The sequence below is a fragment of the Cyanistes caeruleus genome, chromosome 1 (assembly GCF_971803275.1).
Source record: "Cyanistes caeruleus chromosome 1, bCyaCae1.hap1.1, whole genome shotgun sequence".
In the NCBI taxonomy this organism is placed as follows: Eukaryota; Metazoa; Chordata; class Aves; order Passeriformes; family Paridae; genus Cyanistes; species Cyanistes caeruleus.
The window spans coordinates 136108880-136130531 of record NC_141701.1 but is presented as its reverse complement, the minus strand read 5'-3'; the positions used below and the strand labels follow the sequence as shown (position 1 = coordinate 136130531).

General features: G+C 37.3%; 1 protein-coding gene across 3 annotated transcripts in view; it reads right to left on the bottom strand.

The window, feature by feature from the left end:
• Positions 1–21652, bottom strand: part of MYO3A (myosin IIIA) — a 116068-nt gene that overhangs the window by 71213 nt on the left and 23203 nt on the right. For all 3 annotated transcript variants that reach the window (XM_086861413.1, XM_086861406.1, XM_086861399.1), the window contains exons 4-5: positions 11474–11578; positions 10624–10723 (exon numbers count right to left, since the gene is read on the bottom strand). In XM_086861413.1, the coding sequence (XP_086717539.1) occupies positions 10624–10723; positions 11474–11578 (205 nt within the window). The remainder of the gene's footprint in view (positions 1–10623; positions 10724–11473; positions 11579–21652) is intronic.

Genomic DNA, 21652 nt, shown 5'->3' with positions numbered 1-21652 from the left:
TATGTCCTAAATTGGTGTTTTATTACATATTAATAATATTTTCTTATGAAAATTAAGCACTTTATAAATATGTGCATTAATAGTACCAAAGCACAACAAAAAAGAAAATATTGTGCATATAGCTGCATTTCTTCTTATTTTTTAAGGCACCATTTTAGTAATAAAAACCTGAAAATCAGGACACACTGTGAGTATTATTCAAGGTTTTCATTGTGAAAACAGGCAAATTGAAATAATCTTGCAAATAAAGCCATCTACTTCATCATGACCTTGGCACTCAATAAAAGAAAAAATGTGTCAGAAATTACTCCCCTATAATTAGGAAAGACTTGTCTCACAGTGCCCAAGCTAGCAGACAACATTCTGACGTAAACTGGGAGGCTGTACAACATCCCTTCATGATGATGTCCTGTGACAGAAGTATGCCCATTTTAGTGGCTGAGGCTAGGGAGGGAATGGTGAGTAAATTGTACTAATCTCACATCTGACACACAGCAGGGAAACTGGATTGATACATAACAACCTTGACTTTACCCCCAAAGGTTTACACTCCTTTCATTTCTTCTATCTTTATTTGTGCCTTCAGTGTACACTTCACTACCAAAGCATCCTCATTGTAGGATTAAGAACATTGTAGATTAAGAACATGTGAACATGTAACTCCATCATTCCTCAAGGTAGCGTCTGAACCAAAAACGGCTCACACCCTTGACACTGCAGATCTAAACAGGCCAAAATGCTTTGAATTATTTCCCAATCTTTTTTTAATCTCCTAGGGAAACAGATGTAAATCAGCACTAGTGTTTCACACTGCATTCCCCTTAAGCTCTCTGGCAAGTATGTTTTGCCATTCTTGTTCCATGTTGAATGATGCAAAAAGTGGCCTCTCGTTCCTCATCTCTTTGCCCAAGGTCTGAAGTCAGTCAGTATAAATCACTCAATTCCACCTTTTTTAGTAGATCTGGAGGTAACAGGTCCTCATGGTCCCAGGTTTTCCTTCAGCACCTTAAGCTTCACTTTGAGAAGCCACTATTCCTGTCAGGATGCAGACAGGGAAGTAGCGGCTTCCCTCACAACAGAGGTAGAGTTACAACTTAATTCCACTGTAATTGCTGATGCCCTTGACACTGATTTCCTTATTTGCTTATTTCAGGTTGCACTGGTGTAATGACACACATCCAGACAGAGTATTTCAGACAGGTCAGCTGAAATGCATACCAAACGCTAAGGAAAACCTCAATAATGCAATTCCCTCATACTACAGAATGACAAAAGACAACGGGGAAAGAACAGTATTAAACCAAGGCAATTCTGGTAGTCCAAATGGCAAACATCACAATGCAGCAGATATGTAACTACATGCAGCCACATATAGTAGTGTCCTCAGTAAAAGGAGATCATAGAGCTTCTCCCAGGTTTAAATACTTATATAGAATAGAAACCATAAAGACATTAAACAGAAAATGTTACTAACAGACCATAAGGACACAAATGATTGGTTTGATGACTTTACAAGAGATGTTCCATAACCTTTTTGAAACAATGTCAATATTCAAAATTCCTCATGGAGTATAAACTGACCCCGAAAGTAAACTTTTAAATTAAAAGATCACAGAGGATATACAGATTTTTTGCATGAGCTGTTGTGAGAAAAGCATGCTTGAGAACTTCTGCTCAGTGATAAGGGCTCAAATTAAGTCTAGTACTCAAAATCAGGTTCTGACCTATAAGATAGAAATAAAGAAATAAGAAACAAAATTGAAATTATGAGTCAAAAATATTAGAATTTTCAGCAGCATTTAATATTGAAAGGTGTTATGTTATGAGGAAACATGACTTGCTTTTCATAATCCATATATTCATATGGATTATATTTCATATATTTCATAAATCCATGCTACCTCCTTCCTTCTTGTCTGTCATATGTTTAGAAATTATTTCCAGGATTATTGGCTCCATCACCTTTTGTGATGGAGATCATATGTGGGTCTGACCAGACTGTAGTTCTCTGAAATCTCCTTGAAGACTGGAATGAAAATAATTTTCTTCATTACTTCAGGAATCTCCTCCAATCTCCAAGATATTTCAAAGGTTACTGGCAGTGATCTTGCAATGATTTCAGCCAGTTCCCTCAGCACTCTTGGCTGCATCCTGACAGTGCACCACATGACTTGTGTCCATTCAATTCTTTTAAATGCTCTCTAAAATGATCCCTCTTTACTGAAGGAGCATTAGAACTGGAAGCCTTGCTCCAGACTTCCCCCACTCGTCTCAGGGATATGGGATTACAAATTAAGACAAAGTGGCAAAGAAGAGATTCAATGCCTTTATCTTTTCCATGTCCTTTGTCCACATTCTCCATCTTCCTGTATTATTTTAATGTACATAATGTTTTACTGTTGAAAACTAACGTTTCCCAAACCCTCAGGAAAACACACACTGTAGGTGCAAATTTTTAACTGAAATAGACATATCCAAAAAATAACCAAAAGGCCCAAAAGGATCAAAAGCTTAGTATCCAAGAAGACCATACGTATAAACTGCCTGGGAGATGAAAAATCCATGGCATTTACCACAAAACCAAGAGATGTGGAGTAAAAGGGGATAAAAAGTTAATGTGTACTATCAAATACAGGGTGTATTAAATATAAATATAAGTATAAATATAAATACTAGAAATAAATATAAATGGATGTTAAAGAAATGAAAGTCCAGTAGCTTTCATGGTAAACTCACCATGAGGCTTCAAGACAAAGAAAAGATATTTCAAAGCATACAAGAAAAAAATTAAAATCCTAAATCTGATACATAATCATTAAAAGGTACATACTGATAATAAAATAATAAACAGTACCCCCCAAAAAAGGCAGAATGTTCACTACATTTGTGAGGTATGTCATTTTTTTTAAACGAAAGCGTTTAATACAACTTCTTTCTTTAATAATCTGAGATCTTTCATTTTACAGCCTGGGCCTCCAGCAGAGCAGGTGACCACAGACTCCCCTCCACATGCTCCTGCCAGTTCAGTGCATCACACCACCAATGATTCTAATCAAATCTCACGCTTCGGGGCTTCAGCTGGTTTCCTGAAAGGGATGCACAGGAACATTTGTTGTCCTGTTGCACAATTGGCCAGATGTACTTGGATAGGAGAACTACTCTTCTCTAGAGCCTCAGGGGCTCGTACAGCCACACACAATCTGGTGCAGTACGACAGTGAGGAAATTCCTCCATCTCAGATGCTGCCTTTCTTATACCTTAGATTTCAAACTGACTGCTGCTTTGACACCCAAAAAAGATGGGTTTTCCTCCTGTATGACTGGCAAAGCTCTGGAGATTTTTCTCATTGTTCTATGACATGGTTTTCCTGCTATGATAATCTGTTATGATAATGCTGGCAACACCTATGCTGATGGAACAGAATATTTAAAATACCTCAGGACTGGAAAACGCCAGTATAACTAAATCATTTGGTTCAATTTTCAGGTATAAAATGAATGGGGTTTAGCATACACAAATGAGACCAGAAAGTTTCTAATAACCTCAAGAGATGACTGTTCTGTGACCCATGACAAAACCATGTGGAAGTCTTTGCTGGCCAGAAAGGGCTATTTTCTCACTTCATGTGTCTCTGGCATCTGACAGCAGCTTTCAGTGTCAAGCTTCTTTAATGCTTAAGCTACCAGTGACATCCTTATGTGAATTAACAGAAGAAAATATTTGAAAGACCAAGTGAACAGCTTATCCTGGATATAGCATTTGGCCACATGATTTCTGTTTTTTGTTACTGGACAGCACAAAGGTTTTCATTCAAACATGCCCCCCCCCAAAAATTTTCAGGACTAAGCCTTCAACAAAGAATGAAACATTCAACAATGAAAAAGCTGCACAGCTCAAGTCAATGCAATCCATCTTATCCCTGCTAACTCTGGGTTGAAAAATTTGGAATTATTACTTTGATTGGGTTCAAAGCAGTTTGACAAGCTGCTCATGAAGAAAGCTTTCTTCAAAGTCTTTTACTTTTACTGGCTTCTGCCGTGTCTCCTGGTGGATGCATCTTAGCAGCAACATGTGAATGTCATGCAATATGGTATGCAGAAATGACAACACAATAACAGCCTGGGTTTGATCTGAACCAGTGAAGCAGACAGCTTTATTATGGATGCATGCTAGAATGACTAAGACAAATACAAGTCTTGCTATGACTCATTGCTTAAAGTAAGCTGAAGGCAGAAAGAAAATGATTTTTTTTTTAATACTTTCAAATTAAATTATTTTAATTAATTGTTTCATTTTTGCAGAATGATTCAGACAGCATTTATAGCTAATGCAGGGCAAGCACAAAAGGATACACACTAGGATATTCTGACTACTACAGAATAAGTAATATACAAAAGTTTGGAACACTACTCAAGGTCATGCTGAGCTCCTCTTCAATGTCAGCAGGACATGAAAAGCTGAGAGTGATGATATATACTAAAAGGGACAGAGACTGAAATGCCCCAACACTCAAACTTGTATCACTCACAACTGACATCTCAACCTATTCTCTGAGCACAAGGTGGCTCTAGACTCCCTCCGTTGCAGCCTGACCTGTGCCACGTGCAGTCTGAACACAGTCCTCGGCAACCTTCTTGGCCTCTGCAATGCCACATGGCCCGGACACTTGCCAGGCTGAGCTGTGATCAGCCAACAAACTGCATCTAACAAGGCTATCTGTGGTCATTTAGGTCATGTTAGGAATGGCCAAAGCACTGTGTCGCAGCAAGACAACACGAGAGCCGGTGAAGTGTCACGGTTAAAGGATGACCCTGGTTCCCTGCCCAGCCCCTGACCAGAGATTTCAGATGCTTTTTTCCCCACAAGACCAGCAGAAAGCTCCCTCAGGCATCAGAAAATAAGGAGAGGTGAACAATTTAAGAGACGGAATTATCAAGATGCAGCTGTACCACAGACTCATTATTCCATGGAGACTGTCCCCATTGTTTTGGCCATGCTGTACAGTGTAACTGATTTCACTTCTCTTGCTTTGTCATTGTAGCAGCTGGCTATATAGCTGGCTCAGATACACTTCAAAAACTCAACCTGTTTAGCACATTCACAGAATTTTAAACATTTTGGCCTGCATTTCTGTATCAGAATAGGCATAAACATCATGGAACAATACTTAACAGAAACACCTGTGCATGCTAACTAATGTTGATTGATTGCTATTGATCACTAGTAGTGGTAAAGCAATATTAATAATCCATAAATTTCTAAGGAAGAGTAGTACACTATGACTGAGACGCAAGACAGAATGTTGGCAGAATTACATTTTCTAGGGAAAAAAATCACAATAAATTTATTTTAATGACTCAATTGAAATATGAAATTAATACTTGCATTTAGTATTGCCCAAATGAAATCATGTATACATTTAAAAGTAAACATAGAATGACTTTAAAAATATACTAGCAAAACAATGTCTTGCCATTGACTAGTTTCACCAAGTTGCAATTTTGAATAATAATAATGCCATCTAGGAATGCCTTAGAGCATTCCTCAATTAAGAGTTCTTTTCTTCTTAACTTTGAAAGACTCAAATAGTCTCAAAGGAAGAATGATCATTCTCTCCATATCAAATTAATAACCCAATTATATTCCAAACACAAAAGCTGACCTCTGTCTACCTGCAGTTTCCAAACTACATAGAAGCAATAGTTCAAGTATTAAACAAAGCAATATCATTATGTCTAAATAAAGTAATACATACTCCCTTCCCCAATCCATTTTTTTCACAAGGAGTTGTACTCAGGTTAAATCTCTAGCTGACCCTGGCTACTGTCCACAATAAAACTGTGCTAGCTATATGCAAAGTGGGATATCTGAAACTGCATTTGGAATGCCAAGACAATATTCACACACAACTTTTACATCAAACACTGATAGAAAAGCAGAAAAATTCAAACTAGGCATGTTTAAAGCACAAAAATTCACTATATATTCCATTAAAATTACAATACATGTTTTAATTATGCAACCTATTTACCCACAGTGCTAAAAGAACGCTTGAAGACATCATTCTATTAACTGCAGCAACACAGCTTGTATTTTTCCACCATCTGCCAGCAGCAGTGAGATTGCATTACCTTTTTTCCATGTTTTCCACTGGAACCTGCTTTACATATTAAAAAACATAGATCTTTCCTATGTATTTCTTATCCAGAGCCTCTACTGATTGAGAGTTTTAAGTACTATTAGCAAAATGCCTGAGAAGAAACTTAAAATGGCAGTGCCAACCCTTTTCAATATCCCCTTCCCCACAGTTATATTACTGGGAAAACTGTGAGGAATCATGAGATCTCTTGTAGCTAGAAGTAGGCTTGAATTCTACAGATTTCATGAGTCTGCCCACATTTTCTTTTCCTTATGGGTACTTGAATATTTCTAATATGCATCCAGATGTCTGACTTTTTTTCCCAGTAACCTTTCCTCATAGTAACAGCAAAAGTCTGATTACATGTGGTATGAAAGTATGTTAGATGCATAGATAGGCATGGCCTTCAGAAAGAAATAGTGCTTCTGGAAAAATATACATTTCTTAAGTGGGGGAATATAATTTATATTTTTTTCTGGACATTTCCAAGGCAACAGCTGCTCATCCTGAGATATTTCTAGTCTGGGAGTGAAGGTTTCAGTAGTCCTGAAGAAGTAGGTACCTGTACTCTTGGTAAAGATTATCAGCCTAAAGGTCAACCGCCAAAAATACAACTAAAGAGAAATTTTCCATCAGCATTACAGTCTCCTCTTTTTAGCTAAAAGAATCACTTTGCCACTTGACCATAGATGTTTCAGAGCTTTTAGTGGAAAAATGGTTCTTTCCTCCATGGTTTCTGAGGCATCAGCAACTTTTCTAGTTTGCTGATAGGGAGTTGTGTCCTTTAGGATTCTCTTTCATAAAAAAAAATAAAAATATAAGCATGAAAAGCTCTGGCTTTTGAGCTCGCAGAAGCAGCAGAAATGGCAGGAGATTTCAGAAATAATTTCAAGTCTTTCAAAATGAAACGCCACTCAGACTTTTTCAAACCAAAGTTAAAGTAGTAACAACAACAATAATAAAGTAGCTGAATTTCTTTTCTCCCACTTTGAAACAGCACATTATAGAACTGTGCCTTAGATTGACATTAATAGATGAAAGGCCCATTTTCTCTGATTTCAAGAAAAGAAACTGAATTGAGAGGGACTATTCAAAGAAGCAAGTATTTTTCAGTAGCATCGGACGTTACAACCTCAGTATCCCATGAAATCGGTTGCACACTATAAGATGCAGATGAATATGTGAATTTCTACTATAGATGAGGTGTGCTATGCATTCAAGTGACTTCAGGCCAGTTTTTTAATGGATGAAAAAAAATCAGACAATGATAGATATTTAGGCAGCAAAGGTTGCAGATAAATTTGTCACATGACTTTCAAAAGGTATCCTGGCATTAAATTAATTTCTTTAAATTTCATTACATTAATTTCCTGCACCTTTAAAGGCTAAAATTTCATTTGAAATCAGTCTTTTAAACATCAATGTACTGTGTGCAACCAGACTTCTGAAACAGATGTAAAAGACTTTCTTCACAGAACAGTAATAAGAAACTGTGAATATAATTAGGAATATTTATCAAAAAGGAATTTAATTCACACCTTACTTGCCTTCAGTTCTTTTTATGTAACAGATTACATAGCAGTCACTCTAAAGTGCTACAGGGAATTTAATATAAATGTATATTTTTCTATCAAATCTCTATCTTATACTGAAAACAAAGCAGCTGAATAAAATGCAACTATATGATGTGGTAGAGGATATTCCTTGCTTGGAGCCTAATTGCTGCAATTCTCAGGCAGAGCATCCTACCCCAAAGCTTTTCTATCAGAACAGCTTAGCAGCTAATTCCCACAAATGTTCAGGTAGTGAAAATGCCTTTAGCCAGCCACCTTCACTTACAAAGAAAATATGGACTGTTAATGTATTTAGAAGTTAAATGACTTTATAGACTGAATCTGTTATCAGTGAACATTCTCACAGCAGATTCCTCTTGGCTGCTACTCATTAGCTGTAGAAAATAAAAATTATTTTGTTTATCTCTGCTGATCTAAATTATCATACTGGATGGATGCAAGGCCAGAGGATGCATTGCTGGTAACAGCATTTCAAAATTTTTGTGCCTTGGACAGTTAAAACTAAAACTTTATCCAGAAGCTCCAGAAGCATTGTTGTGAGATGTAACAGAATCACAGAATGGCCTGGGTTGCAGAGGACCTTAAAGATCATCCAGTTCAAACTCATCTGCCATGGGCAGCAGCATTGCTCACTAGACCAGGTTTCTCAGGGGCCCATCCAACCTGCCCCTGAACACTTCCAGGGCTGTGGCATCCACAACTTCTCTGGGAAAACTGCTCTAGTGCCTCACCAACCTCACTGCAAAGATCTTTTTTTCTAATATCTAATCTAAACTTACTCTTTTTCAATTTGAAGCCATTCCCCCTTGTCCATGCTAGAAAGGGTGATGTGATTATTTGGGTTGGTTTTTTTGTCTTTGTTTGGCCCCATGTAATAACTGGTTCAGCCTAAACCAAAAGTGTTGCTTCATCTGAGTATTTACTGGGTAAAAAGGACTCTGTACTTCCATGTCTATCTTACTCTGAAGGCTATAAATTTTAGAGGCTTGTATAATAAAAAATGGCAGAGTTTAAGTCCCTGATTCAATAAATGTTTATGCACAACAGTCTGTAGCAATGCCAACATGAGAGATTTTCATCAACTCACATTCCTGGCTAAAAAATGATCTTGGAATCTGATTAATGTGGGATTAAATCCCCTTAAGTAGAAGACACAAATCCCACAAATCCCAGCTGAATACCTTAAGCAGCAGACTTAATGGTGAATGGTACATCTTCCATGATGATTTTATCAAGACTATAATTTATTCCATCTGAAACCACTCATTATTGGCTTTGGACTGTTTTTCTTCCTGGGGAGGTGGGGGAAAGCCAGGGAAAGTATCGATCTACTCCTAAGTTGAAGTGCCATTTGTATATTCCTTTGAGAGGATGGACTGCAGCTATCACAGTCCCCTTTTGAGCCCACATAAATGTGTGTGAATGTATTTTTGTTTCCTGTGCATGTTCTAACCTGAATTTTGGCATCACAATTTCCACACAAGAATTTAAGATTACTTTTCAATTACAGCCTTATCAGTATATTGCAGTAACTGGAGAATAAAGAATTCAGGTCCTCATCCCTACCTACAGCTTATAAGTTTTGGTATCTGCATAAGTGATTTAATTTTTGCAGGCATTGATCCTCTAATTGCCTTCAGCACCTTAAATTTTTTTCCGACAACAAATTAAAAGCCTATGGGCAAAAATACTGTTTTTCACCTGACAATAAACTTCCAGACTGTCAGAAAATACTAGTAAGTATATTGCAGACAATTTAGGAAATACAAAGATTTTTCAAAAGAAGATTTTATCTGAGGAATATAAAAGATATATATGTATGACATTTTAGAAAAATTACTAACTCCAACAGTTGTGGGGAATTTGTGTGTGAAGTCATAAGAGTTCCATAAATACAATCTACTGGCCAGAAGATACTATACTAAAGAGTTTTAAAATCCCATTATTAGTTTAAACAATTGTTATGTATCAATTGAACCAGTATCATTAACAAAATAGGAGGGCAAAGGAAAAACAAAGATTTTCCATCCACTGAATTAAATATATTTACAGTTGTCTGCTGTTCTGTGACATAGTGACCAATAAATTTAACATAAGAAGGCGGTGTTCTACCTGAAGATAATAGCTCATAACAACAATAACTGCAAATTTTTATACCCCCTCATATGAAACAAGAGTCAATAACCTTTTAGGCAAATGACTGTGGTATGGGTGATAAATAACAGGTTGCATCCACTTACCCATGCCTCTCCTCTTCCCTTTGGTGGTGACACCAAAGATTCATTCAAGAACCCTTTTAGGCCTAACAGGCTTTAACTGACCCTTTTAATGCCAGTTCTTAGATTAAGATTTGCCAAGGTCTGTCTTCCCAGACTTTAGGAAGTGGGGATTACCTATATCATATTCCCCCCCTCTACTGCCTTCAAGTACCTCTTTTGTTTTAAATCAAATAAAGGAAGTACACACACCTGAGGTGGAGCTCCTCCATTCTTCACAATATCTAGTAAGTTTTAAATGCTCTCATGTAAAACATGAAGCTTTTTCCTATCAGCTCCTAATTTCACTGAACCAGTGTACAGCTCCTGGAGGAACTAAACACCAATCTTATTTTGAATCCTATTTACTCACAAGATGTGATACTTTGCCATTTCACTTACTTTGTGCCTCCAAGAATTTGTGGCATTATAATTTTTGGGTTTTAGCCATGCTATTGAAACAGCATTATCAAAATGACCAAAATTTCTATCAAGCTAAAAAAAAATAACTTTGGTTATCCAAGTGATTTTTAAAGAAGAATCCAAAAATTTAACAAAAAATTAGCAGAGTTAATATTTTGTGGTGTATTTTTTCTATAGAGTATATTCATACTTCAGGTGTAAAACATTGTATACACAAATAAACGTAACATACCAAAATCCACAAGCTTGACTCCTCCTTCAGTGGTCAAAAGGATATTATTTCCCTTAATATCACGGTGGATAGTTTTGTTTTCATGCAAGTGCTGAAGTCCCTGGAAGACGAGACATAAACATGAATTTTTAGCAACAACTCTGTCCTCCCTATTGCATTTAAATGTATGAAAAGTACACGAATTTTTTTAATCCAAAACCATAGGGATATCATTCTTACTGCAAAACCACTTGCCACATGACAAAGTATAAATATTCTTTAATTGCCCCACTTTATGACAAATAGAAACTCTAAGATGAAAGCAGAAAAATATCACTATAAACCTACATATAATACTTAAGAGTATAAACTCAAAGCAAACTACTAAGACCTAAATTCCACCAGAGAAAATAAAATTTCAGTTATAAGAAAATGATAAATAAAGATGCTTGATCCTAATGAGCAAAACCAATTTCTTGTACCAAATTCTTGTTTGAATTTGCTAGATATATGGATTATTTTACTATAAAAATATTTGGATCCAGACATAGGATGCTGAACAGTATTTTGATGATATTTCTGCTATTTCTTAAAAGAAAAGCAATTTTGATGCTAAACTGTATTGACTCAGAAAATTGATCAATGGTCAGAAATGAATTTTCATTTTCTTAATAGTGAAATCCACAGATTAGCTGCTATTTACCTTGCTTGCTTAAGAAGAACCATCCTAATTACACATTCCCTTGATTTCATTAAACACTGCTATAATCCAAGATAGTGAGCTGTGTTTGTGGGGACATGATCTTCATTTGTTTAAAGAAAAAAGTATGAGCTGAATATTGGCTGTCGTTTCATTGAAAGCTTATCTTACCATCAGAGCTTCACGTAAAATGTAAGCAATTATAAGTTCATTCATCCTTTCACCTCTCTTCAGAAATCCTTTCACAAGATCTGTCACAGATCCACCATTGCACAGCTACAAAACAAAAGGGGAAAATAAAAAGGAATTAAGGAGTGTTGGAGCAATCACCTGGTTTTCATTTTCAGTGTTTTTTTGTATCTATAGCCAAATGAGATTCTACTCAACTGAAAAACCACAAATTTGTCCACAAGTCTACCATTTATACAAATAACATGCACAGCAATTTTTGCCAATTATTTTTCACCACTTTCTGCATTTAATTCTTGTCCAAACACAAGTAGTGTATCCCTTTGTTTTCCTATGCCCATGATTGCTTTTCACTGAAACAGAAGTAGATTACAGTGCAATAAATTAGCTGTGAAGGCATGTTTTGTGGGGCACACTAATTGCTTCTTATATTCATCATGTGGAACACACCACCAATGCAAATTATTACAACATCAATTCTCAGGTATAAAAGCTATGTAGAGTAAAAAATGGACTTGCGTCAGAAGACAGGCAGGAGAGAAATTTCCCCAACATGAAATCTACCATGGGTAAAGCTGCCCTTTTTGCCAAGCAGCACCTCATTCCTAGCACAGGGAGTTGTGATACACAAGGCATCGTGGGATATGAAAAGTCTCCCACTGAAACAAGGTGTGCTGTGGGTGTAAGAATAATTATAGCCCTGGTTGCATCAGCCCTGTCAGCTCCTTGTTCCAGATGCAGAGCCACAGCCTGCCCTGGACAATCCTCTCCCACTCTCCAGAGAGAGCCCAGCCAGACTCCTGTCTCATATATGTGGGAAGAAGAGACTTGGCTTTGCTCTCTAAAAATGATTGTGAGCACACATTACCAGCAGATTAGTTTAGACTTCATATGTTCATTTTTATAATTCACCATTTTTCTGCTGGAAAAAACAACAATGCAACTTTAGTGAGAACCTACTACTGTAGGAGTTACATATCTGCAAAGATGAAATTGGAACTTAAGCCCTTAAACTCTCCATAATGCACCTGACAATACTCATTGATTGAAGAGCCATTTGTCTCTTGTAAGGGAGTAGCTGTTTCCAATAAAACAGTAAAATAAACCTTAATTCTTATACAGTATCATCATCAAGTATCTTTTCACATGAAACTAAATATCCATGTAAGATATTTTAACAATGCAGCAAAAGATAGGAATTCCTTTGCACTACATTTGAAGTAAATTCAAATAAAGGGCATAATTTACCAATAAAACCTTTTAACTGTGGAATTCTAGACATCAGATTCTTCTGTATATGTCTATTTTTCACCTGTTCTAAACCCCTACTTTTTTTCTGTGCTGCAATTAAAAAAAGACTTGCACCTTACAGTAAAGAGTATTTTCAACTATTGGTATCCCTTTGTACCCAAATATAACAATAATTCTCTGACTACCTTTGAAACTCCTAGGCTGCACTGAACTTGCACCACATGAACGCCTACAGAAATGCCATTCACTACGTAACTCTTGATGCAAGACGTGTCCCCCACCAGGTCAGGAAGGGCTCTGGTCTGACAGGCAACAGTCTTGGAACTCACTTAACCTCTCCCTTACCTAAGTGGGACAATATGCATGCTTAGAGGGGGAAGAACTCATATGCTTAAATGATGGGATTAAATGCTTTGGTGGATAAGGATCAGATTCCCAAGCAGGATTTCATTTACTGTCATCAGCCGTGCTGGTCTGCCTTCCACACTGATGTTTTCAAGTTATTTTTTTGCAATGACCTTTTCTTTTCAGGGTTTCTACCATTTTAACTTTGGCACATCACTGACATATTTAATAAAACCAAATGGATTATGACGACTCTGGTTAATTTAATGCTCTAAAATTCAGGGCACTGAAACTCTCTGACAAATAACAAACCAATTATGAAATACATTACACATATGATGTTCTTCAAACTATTTTTCTTCATTATCTCATATTATATTTTGCTTCTTACAGATGGATCTTTTTTTCCTTACAGAGCTGTATACCCGTTCAATGTAAAGAAAACCAGAGAAGAAAGGAATATATTCTTTCTGTGGGTAGAATGAAGGGAGAAACTACATCTCAGAAATCACCCTCTTTAATGTTTAGGCAGTAAAGCCAATACTGAATTTATTTGCTTGGTTCAGTAATGTCAATTTTCACTTTCTTTAACATGTTGCCTTAACTATTTTTTCTACTTCTCTCATAAGGTATAAATCCTTATTATGAGATAAATATCTGCATTGTAAGATAAAACTTACTTAAAAAATCAGGTAATGTGAGATACAAAAACTATGATCATTTTAGACCAAACAAAAACTGAACTTGGGTGTGTAAAGAGTCATCTAAACAGGTCTTGAAATTACCCAGAAGTCAGCTCTACCACAACTGAACCACTACACCAACTCCCAAGGCAGGGTGGCTGCTTAGACAGGGTTCAGCTGAGGATGTTACAGGTTCTTGCACACACTGTCAGAGCCATACTTTTACCTACATCAGACAATAAATATTTTTCTGAGACCACCAGCATAGAAGGAAGAGGGAGAAAAAGGCTGGGTATTAGAATGCAAGCAGCTATAAGGAGGAAAAGGGATTATTGGAATACAACCACAATTAGAAAAGGAGATTATGGTGGACACTGCATGTGTGCGCTCTACGCTGTGTGGGTGGGAGGGGAACGATGACGACAACGATGACACAGATTAGTATTAACCTTGTTCTATTTTTACCACCATGGGTAAAATGTTGTATCTGCTCTAATTTCCTGTCTCTACTGTGCATTTTTTGGAGGCGAAGCTGCCGCATGTCCCTAAAACCTACACGTAACTGAAGCTGAAATGGTGATTCTTTCTCCTGACTCAGGTTATCAAGCTGCATGTGTACCCAAATCCAGAGGTATCATACATACCTCAAAAAGTCCCTCTCCTAACAAGTCAGGCTCTTCTCTTCCATCTCAAAACAAAAAGCTACAGAAAGTTACAATACTCCTGCCCAATACAGTGCTGGACCATGCTTGCTTGGGAATTTGAGTAGAAAGGAAATAAATTATCCTTGGGATGTTGATCAAGGTCTAGTTCATAGAAACTTATAGGAATAAAAAACCCTAAATTGTTTAAAAAAAAAATTGCATAACCCTGATTTATACAATCCTTTAATGAGAGATTATGGGATAAACATTATTTAGCAGTACTGCTAGACAGAAAGTTTCCTGGGGTGTTGTTAAAAATTGCAGCTTATAATTATATCATCTGCTGCTTCTCAGTAGCATGCTGTCCACAGTAAAAACACTGTGCAGCCTCTTAGCAAAGCTGCTCAGCTCAAGTTCAGCCAACTAAAATGCTTGGGTGACAAGAAATCATGAAGGCAACAGAGAAAATTTTTTAAAAGATCTTTCTAGTTTGCAGTGAAGCATCTAGAGAAGGGAGGCACTGGTAGCTATTACTTTGTTGCAAACATTGTGAGATCACAGGACCAAGTAGCTGATCAGTCTGTGTCATTTGCTCTACAGCACTTGGCACAACCTGCTCAGAACACCTTGATGATGGGCACTATAGCAGCGAGCAGTAAATGCACAGGGAACTTGGGACAGCCGTACAGCAGGAGCTGTGTCTGCCTCAGCTCTGCCCAGCACTGCTCCCTGTCCTGAAGGTCAAAGCAACTCACCACACCAAATGACCTCTCACCTGTCAGACATGACCTCTTCTGGGAGGAGGGGATTGTAAGTCAATTCGTCTCTCCCATGCTAGAAACCCCCATAAATTTACACACATTCTCTTGCACACACAGAAGCATTTCTTGTGGTAGTATCAACTGGAAGCCCCCACTTAGATTTGAATATACTCAGCCTAAAGGAACAGACTCTTGGAATGTCCAGCTGGTGAGACTCAGGAAGGAAAGATATTCATGACTGTCCCACAAGGAAGTAATTTAGAAATGTCAGAACTTTGCACATGGGAAATTTTCATCAAATTAATATTAGTCACTTCTTTTATTGTCCCCTTGTGATTTAGAGGTATTTTCCTTAGCAGCAGTTTTTCAGTGACTGCATTGATAGAATGCAAATATTATCTACTAGCAACTAAAAGGAGGGTGAACTGAAGCCTTGAGGCTACCTAAAATGGGTAGAGAAGACAGAGACAGAATCTTAGTAGTGTCGTACAGCAAACGATGAGAAGCAAAAACCTGCCACTACAAGGCAGATGATTCCTACTGGACATAAATGAAAAAACTTCCCACTCTGTTAAGCACTGGAAGAGATTACACAGTGAGTTTGTGTTACATTCATCCTTGGAGATATTCAAATACTGAATTGAAAAGACATATTTGTAACATTTTGGATAATAGTCTTTAAGCAAGGGGCTGGACCAAATAACTTCCAGAAGTCCCCTCCATGCTGTACTTTTATATGATTCAGAATATATGAATTTTACAATATTCAGTTCCTAGTCTGGATTGTCAGACAACAGAAAGACTGGAAAGAACGAAGGAAATCTTGCATACCAAAACCAGTGGAAAGAAACACTTAATAGAAATCTTGATTTATATAAAAATCTACCTTAAAGAGCTGTCTTATGGCCATGCATAGCTGTATCAAGAGGGGTGCTTGGGAATCTTCTACAGTGGTAGAAAAGGGCTCCTCCCTTATGATTTTCTGGCACTCAAAAAGGCAAAGACTCATACTGGGATGACATGCAGTTCTCCACCCACCCATCTGCCACAACCATGTGCTACTGTAATTGAGCTATTAGTATGCTAAGCTATCTTTAGCAAAAAAATTATAGAAAAGCATGATCCTAACACATGAAATGTCACTTAAAATTGCCATCACATCACAGTCATGCAGATGTTCTTTTTAGGTCTTAGTCACTCTTCACCTGACCCAGTTAGACATTTCTCCTCTTCAGCTCTTCTCGATTCTGATGCCCATTGAAGATTCATTGAAGCTCCCCTTCCAAGAAAACTATCAGCTGCACTTTTGCTAGGGCCATTGGAGCCTTTAATCATGCAACTGCTCCTGACTTGTGTGTCTGTACTAAGCTGTCAGGTACTGTTCGCTTGCATCCTGCAGTTGCCAAGGTGCTTTCATCTCACTTCAGTAGCTTGGATGCAAACAATGGGACAACTACAATTACTTCCTTCCCTATCTTTACAGGCTGCTCAGACATAAATGACTGGGCAGCACATCAAATATGCACAATTCATGTAATGCATGAATTATAGTTATGAAAAACTCCAACCTTGCTTTAATGTTATCACACATACGAATGCTAAAAGCATTACAGGCACTAATCTCTATTTTTTCCCTGTTCTTAGAATAGACCAATAATCTGACCTGCTCTCCTAAGCAGCACTCCCAGTCTCTGAGCTGACTGCACCTTCCTTTCAAGACTGCTGTAAGAACAGAAGATTCTTGTTGCTGTTTTGTAATCATAGAATGACAGAAGCAGAACACTAAAAGGAATCTCAAGAAATCACTTAGTCCACCACATATGCACTGTGTAGAGACCTGGTACTTTCAAATATGACAGCTATGTCTAACTTGCTACTAAAAATCTCTCACTGAGGAAGATTCCAGTCTTTCTAAGTAGTCTGTTTCTGTGTTTCTCTAGCCTGATAGAGCAATTTTCCTGCTATCCAGCCTGAATCCTTTTTGCTTCCAACAAAACTACATTATTTTTGCTGACATTACTTTTGCCCTTCCATTCAGCAGTATCTGATAATAAAATATAATTTTCTATTTCCATCTCTGTAAGACTACTGTCATGATATACATTTTTTTTTTTTTTAGACTGTACAACATTAATTGTTGTAACCTTTTGAAATTTTCCATATTTTCTCAACTTGGACTGCCTTCAATTTGCCATTGATGTTTGCCCCAAACTGAATTCCTTTGGAAGTCTTGTCTTAGCTGAGAAAAGCTGAACAGAATATAATAATCTCCACTTAACAGAGAATCCCTTTCTGCAGAACCACAGCCTGGTCAGGTATGTCCCATTTTTTCTTCCTAAGGATAGCAGTACTTTGCATGAATGTCTCTTCTGTGATTCACAAAAATTTCTCTGCTTTTCACAACTGTGAATCTGATGCTATTCCCCAATGTGACTGTAATTAAACTAGGTATCTACTTCAACTTTTTATGTGGACTTTTTTTCACCACTCAAGTTATTACTGAACAGAAACAGACCAAAAGCAGATGCCCACTTGAGAATCTCCCAGCATAAAAGTGAACTAAGCCTAGTTCTGTGAAAAGAGGTAATTTGCTTTATTGTTTTTGTGAAATTTCTGTATTTACACATTTTCCTCACAAAGTCACATGGGACCATATAAAATCCTCGCAAAAGACACATTATCCTGTTAAACCAGTAATCCTGCTAAAAGATGATATTGTATTAATATAATTTGTTCTTTTCCAGTCCAAGTAGACCACTAATAATGTTACTAGGTTCTGCATGTTCTACAGTGGTTTCTGTTAATTTGTTCTGGAACTGTTGTGCGTATCAAGATTTGTCTTTATTTCCCTAGGACATTATTTTTCCTCACTTTGTAAAGAATAATAAGTATTCCTGTATCTCATTTCTCTAGTAACCTTGTCTTTACCATGCTTCATATTAGTCCCTCTGAACTTTTCCTTAAATGCTTTAGCTGAGCATTTTTGTTTCTCCTATTCAAAGGCATTCTGAAAATTTCACTCTTACAAGTCTCTTACTGTGCTTCTATTTTTCTCTGCACTAGCTAATTTGTTATTGTGTTTTTAATGTGTTCAAAGAACTGCCAGCTACTCTGGTACTTTCCTGTATTTTTACATTATTTTTCATTAGTACAGGTACCCACCAGTTCCTGAAGCCAGCTAAAGCATACTCTCCCTAAGACCATTATCTTTACCATCCTTCTTTTCTTACATTAGTGAAAGCAACTCTTTGGGGGCCTTTTTCACTCAAATTTCGTTCCATCTCTTTTCAAAAGAGATCTGTATTAGAACAGAACAGAATCTACCTGTTACAGCCATTTCCAGAGTCACTTTCTTTGCCTTCTCTCTCCAAACAAGAACTCCATGGGCTGTCCATCTCACAGTTCAGCTGTGACCAGATAACTCTTATTCTCTGCCTACAGTGTGACACATTTTCATAATTATTACTGCCAAAGAGCACATTCCACTGGCAGCACTTAACACCTACCACTCCTACTATGAAGGTTCTTGTGAAAACTTACAGGGAATTAAATCCGTTTCTTCAATGGGCCAAGTGGTTCAGTACACAGCTCCTGTCTGTGCAGCACAGTTTTAATCTCATCTGAAATGGAAGAAAGATGTGCACTGTAGCTCCTATTTTTCCTAACAGCTGGACAAGTCGACCCATAACCAAAAGAAACCACAGAAATGGTTTCTCTATGCTTTTAGATAAAGTTGATTGCTTTCAATTTAGCGTGAACAAAATGTATCACTGAAACAGGCATCTTTCCTGAATTATTTTGCTTCAGTGATCAAAAACCATGTGATATTTATGATTTTGCTATCTTATATCATCTAGCACCTACAGGGCTGTGTTAGTCACAGCCTCATGGGTGTTTGCTGCTTCTGATTTCTTTCCTTTCAGTTTGGTTTTCAACTTCTCGTTTTCTTTGCCATGCACATGCACTGGCAAGACAGCCAGCCAGAGGAAAAGTTTGCCTGTTTCATCTTATGCAATGCTGGTCTTCACAAAGTCTTATATTTCTCAGTCAGATCAAAGATATCTTCACATCATGGCCAAAATGGAAAAGCTGAAACTATGCAATTATTGCCTAAATTTCTCACTTCAAACTCAGCATAATTGAATAAAACCAAGCTGGCTTTACATAAACAAGAAAAAAAACCCCAAACCTAATCCCCAAAAGGAGTATTTTTCTGTTCCAAAACATTTGTAATGTTGTGAAAAAAAGCAAGAAGGTGACGGTGCTGTGACAAAGGTTTAATGGACAGAGGTTTAATTGAGCCCCATTCAATTCTCCTTCTTGATCATCCCAATGCAAACTTTACATTGCACCATCCCATATTTCACAACCTTTATGTTATAATACATTTATATCCCCATCAAGTTGCTAATGAAGAAATCAACATATCACCTGACCATATCTTCTCAAAAGATTATACAGCTAAAGTGGTACCAAGTTATTGTTTCAACAATTTTCTGTAAAGCAACTGGGAGCAAAATCTATTTAAAACAGAAATTCTAAAGGAGCTTCAACTATAGCTTCATGGCCTGGCAACATCATAGCAAGCACAACTGTAATTTTTTAATAATCAAATAAATGAAAGGGTAATTTTGCAAAATAAGAGCTAACCTAACCACAAAACTGAGAGGCATTGGTCAGTAAAGAGCCAGGACTTTCTGAGCAAATACAAGAGGTAGCTCACCAAGAAAGAAGATTTTGATAGAGCAGACTTAGTGCAATTCATCATTTTATTATACACAAGGAGAAGTGGTAAAAATAAAATTTAGAGGCAAAACCATTCCCTTGGCTAGGGAGAAAAAACAGGGACTAACTTTGGGATCCATAATGACAGGAGTATATCTACTGACTGCTGCAAACCTTAGCTGAGACTCTGGAAAACACACAGAAACCTCTAAGCAAATAGGGCAGCCTGTGGTAGCAGCAGGCACTTCACAGCTTTTATTTCCTGCTCAGAACTGCATTACTTTTGTTCACTCTTCACCAGCTAAGAAACATCTCAAAGCACCTCCCTTTTCTATAGCATCATTTCTATATTATTCAGGGTTCAGACAGTAGTTCCAAGTACTGCCATGTCCACACTACTCATAATACATTTTATGTGTGTGTTTCTACACAAAGACAGTAATTAAGTCTAATTCACTGTAATTTAAATTACTACAATAGAAATCTTTCCTATTGAGTTTGAAATCATGGCTGGGGAAGCACAGATCCAAACAATGGAGCTTGTCTAAAGGCCACTTTTACAAAAGGAGTGAAGCTGAAACCCACTCATCCCTAAGGCAATTTGTCTCCTCATGGGAGTGTGTGGGACACAAAAGGAGCTACAGGACTCTGTAACAGTCACAGGACCCTACTAAGCAAGAGCATTCTGAAGGACTTTCTTAAAGATAATTTTATAAGAACAAAATGATGCTAAACTCAAAAGCCATATTTTTCTTCTCATTTTTTTCTCATTTTAATATGGAATGATTAACTCAGAGAGACTAGATTGGACAGAATTCAAATTGAAGTGTTTTGTAAACCAGTCTTTCCCTGCTCACTGTGTGTGTCTAAGGAGGTTCCCTGCTTCCAGGGTTTGATTTCAGCAGAGTCAGCAGCTGTCTGAATTGCAACAAATGGTGGCATCATTTCTGGAGCCCAGGAAATCTTTCAGCACCACTGACACCTGTCTTGCTTCTGTACCTCCCATCTCCCTGTTCCTTGCTATAGCACTTTTCTCCTTTAGTCAGCAGCTGTCAGCCACCTCTGCCCAACAAAGAACGAGGAGGAGACCTCTCTCCCTACCACTGGAGTGCCTTCAGTCACTCCCTTTATAAAGAGACCCAGCATGTAAACTGAGTGCAAAAGCAGCAAAATTGTACTATCACACTTGAATTTAAGTGCTTAACCCGCAGGTGTCAGAGAGCAAAGCCTCCAGCAAAGAGCAAACATATCTTAGTCCAAGCATTCTTTCCGTGAATGATGCTGCTCCCCATTACAGCTAAAGGAGATCTGGTTATCTTGGACCTAATCAAAAACTACACAGTTGTGGGTTTTGGTGTTTTGTTTTGTTTTTAAGTTATCTTACATCTTTGGTAAAATTGTGATTGAAAATAAAATGCACAGAAAGCAAAGTGATGTTAAATATTAGAACGTCAGAGGGATATTATTCATATGCTACTGCATTAAATAGTGGCATGGTAAAACTGTTTTCTGGGCTTATTCTTTACTTCATGGTGGCAAAAAATGTTAGAGGTTACTAAGAACCAGGTTTTGCATGTGAGTATTCTCCAGCAAGGTAGGCCACAACCAGTTGTTTAAAAGATGCAAACTGTGCAAACCACAATGTAATATGAAATATTCATATACAGAGAAATTATTAGTCTTTAGTAAAACTTTGAAGCATCAAATGATACTTGTAGCCACACTTCTTTGGTCTTGAAAAAATAGGATATG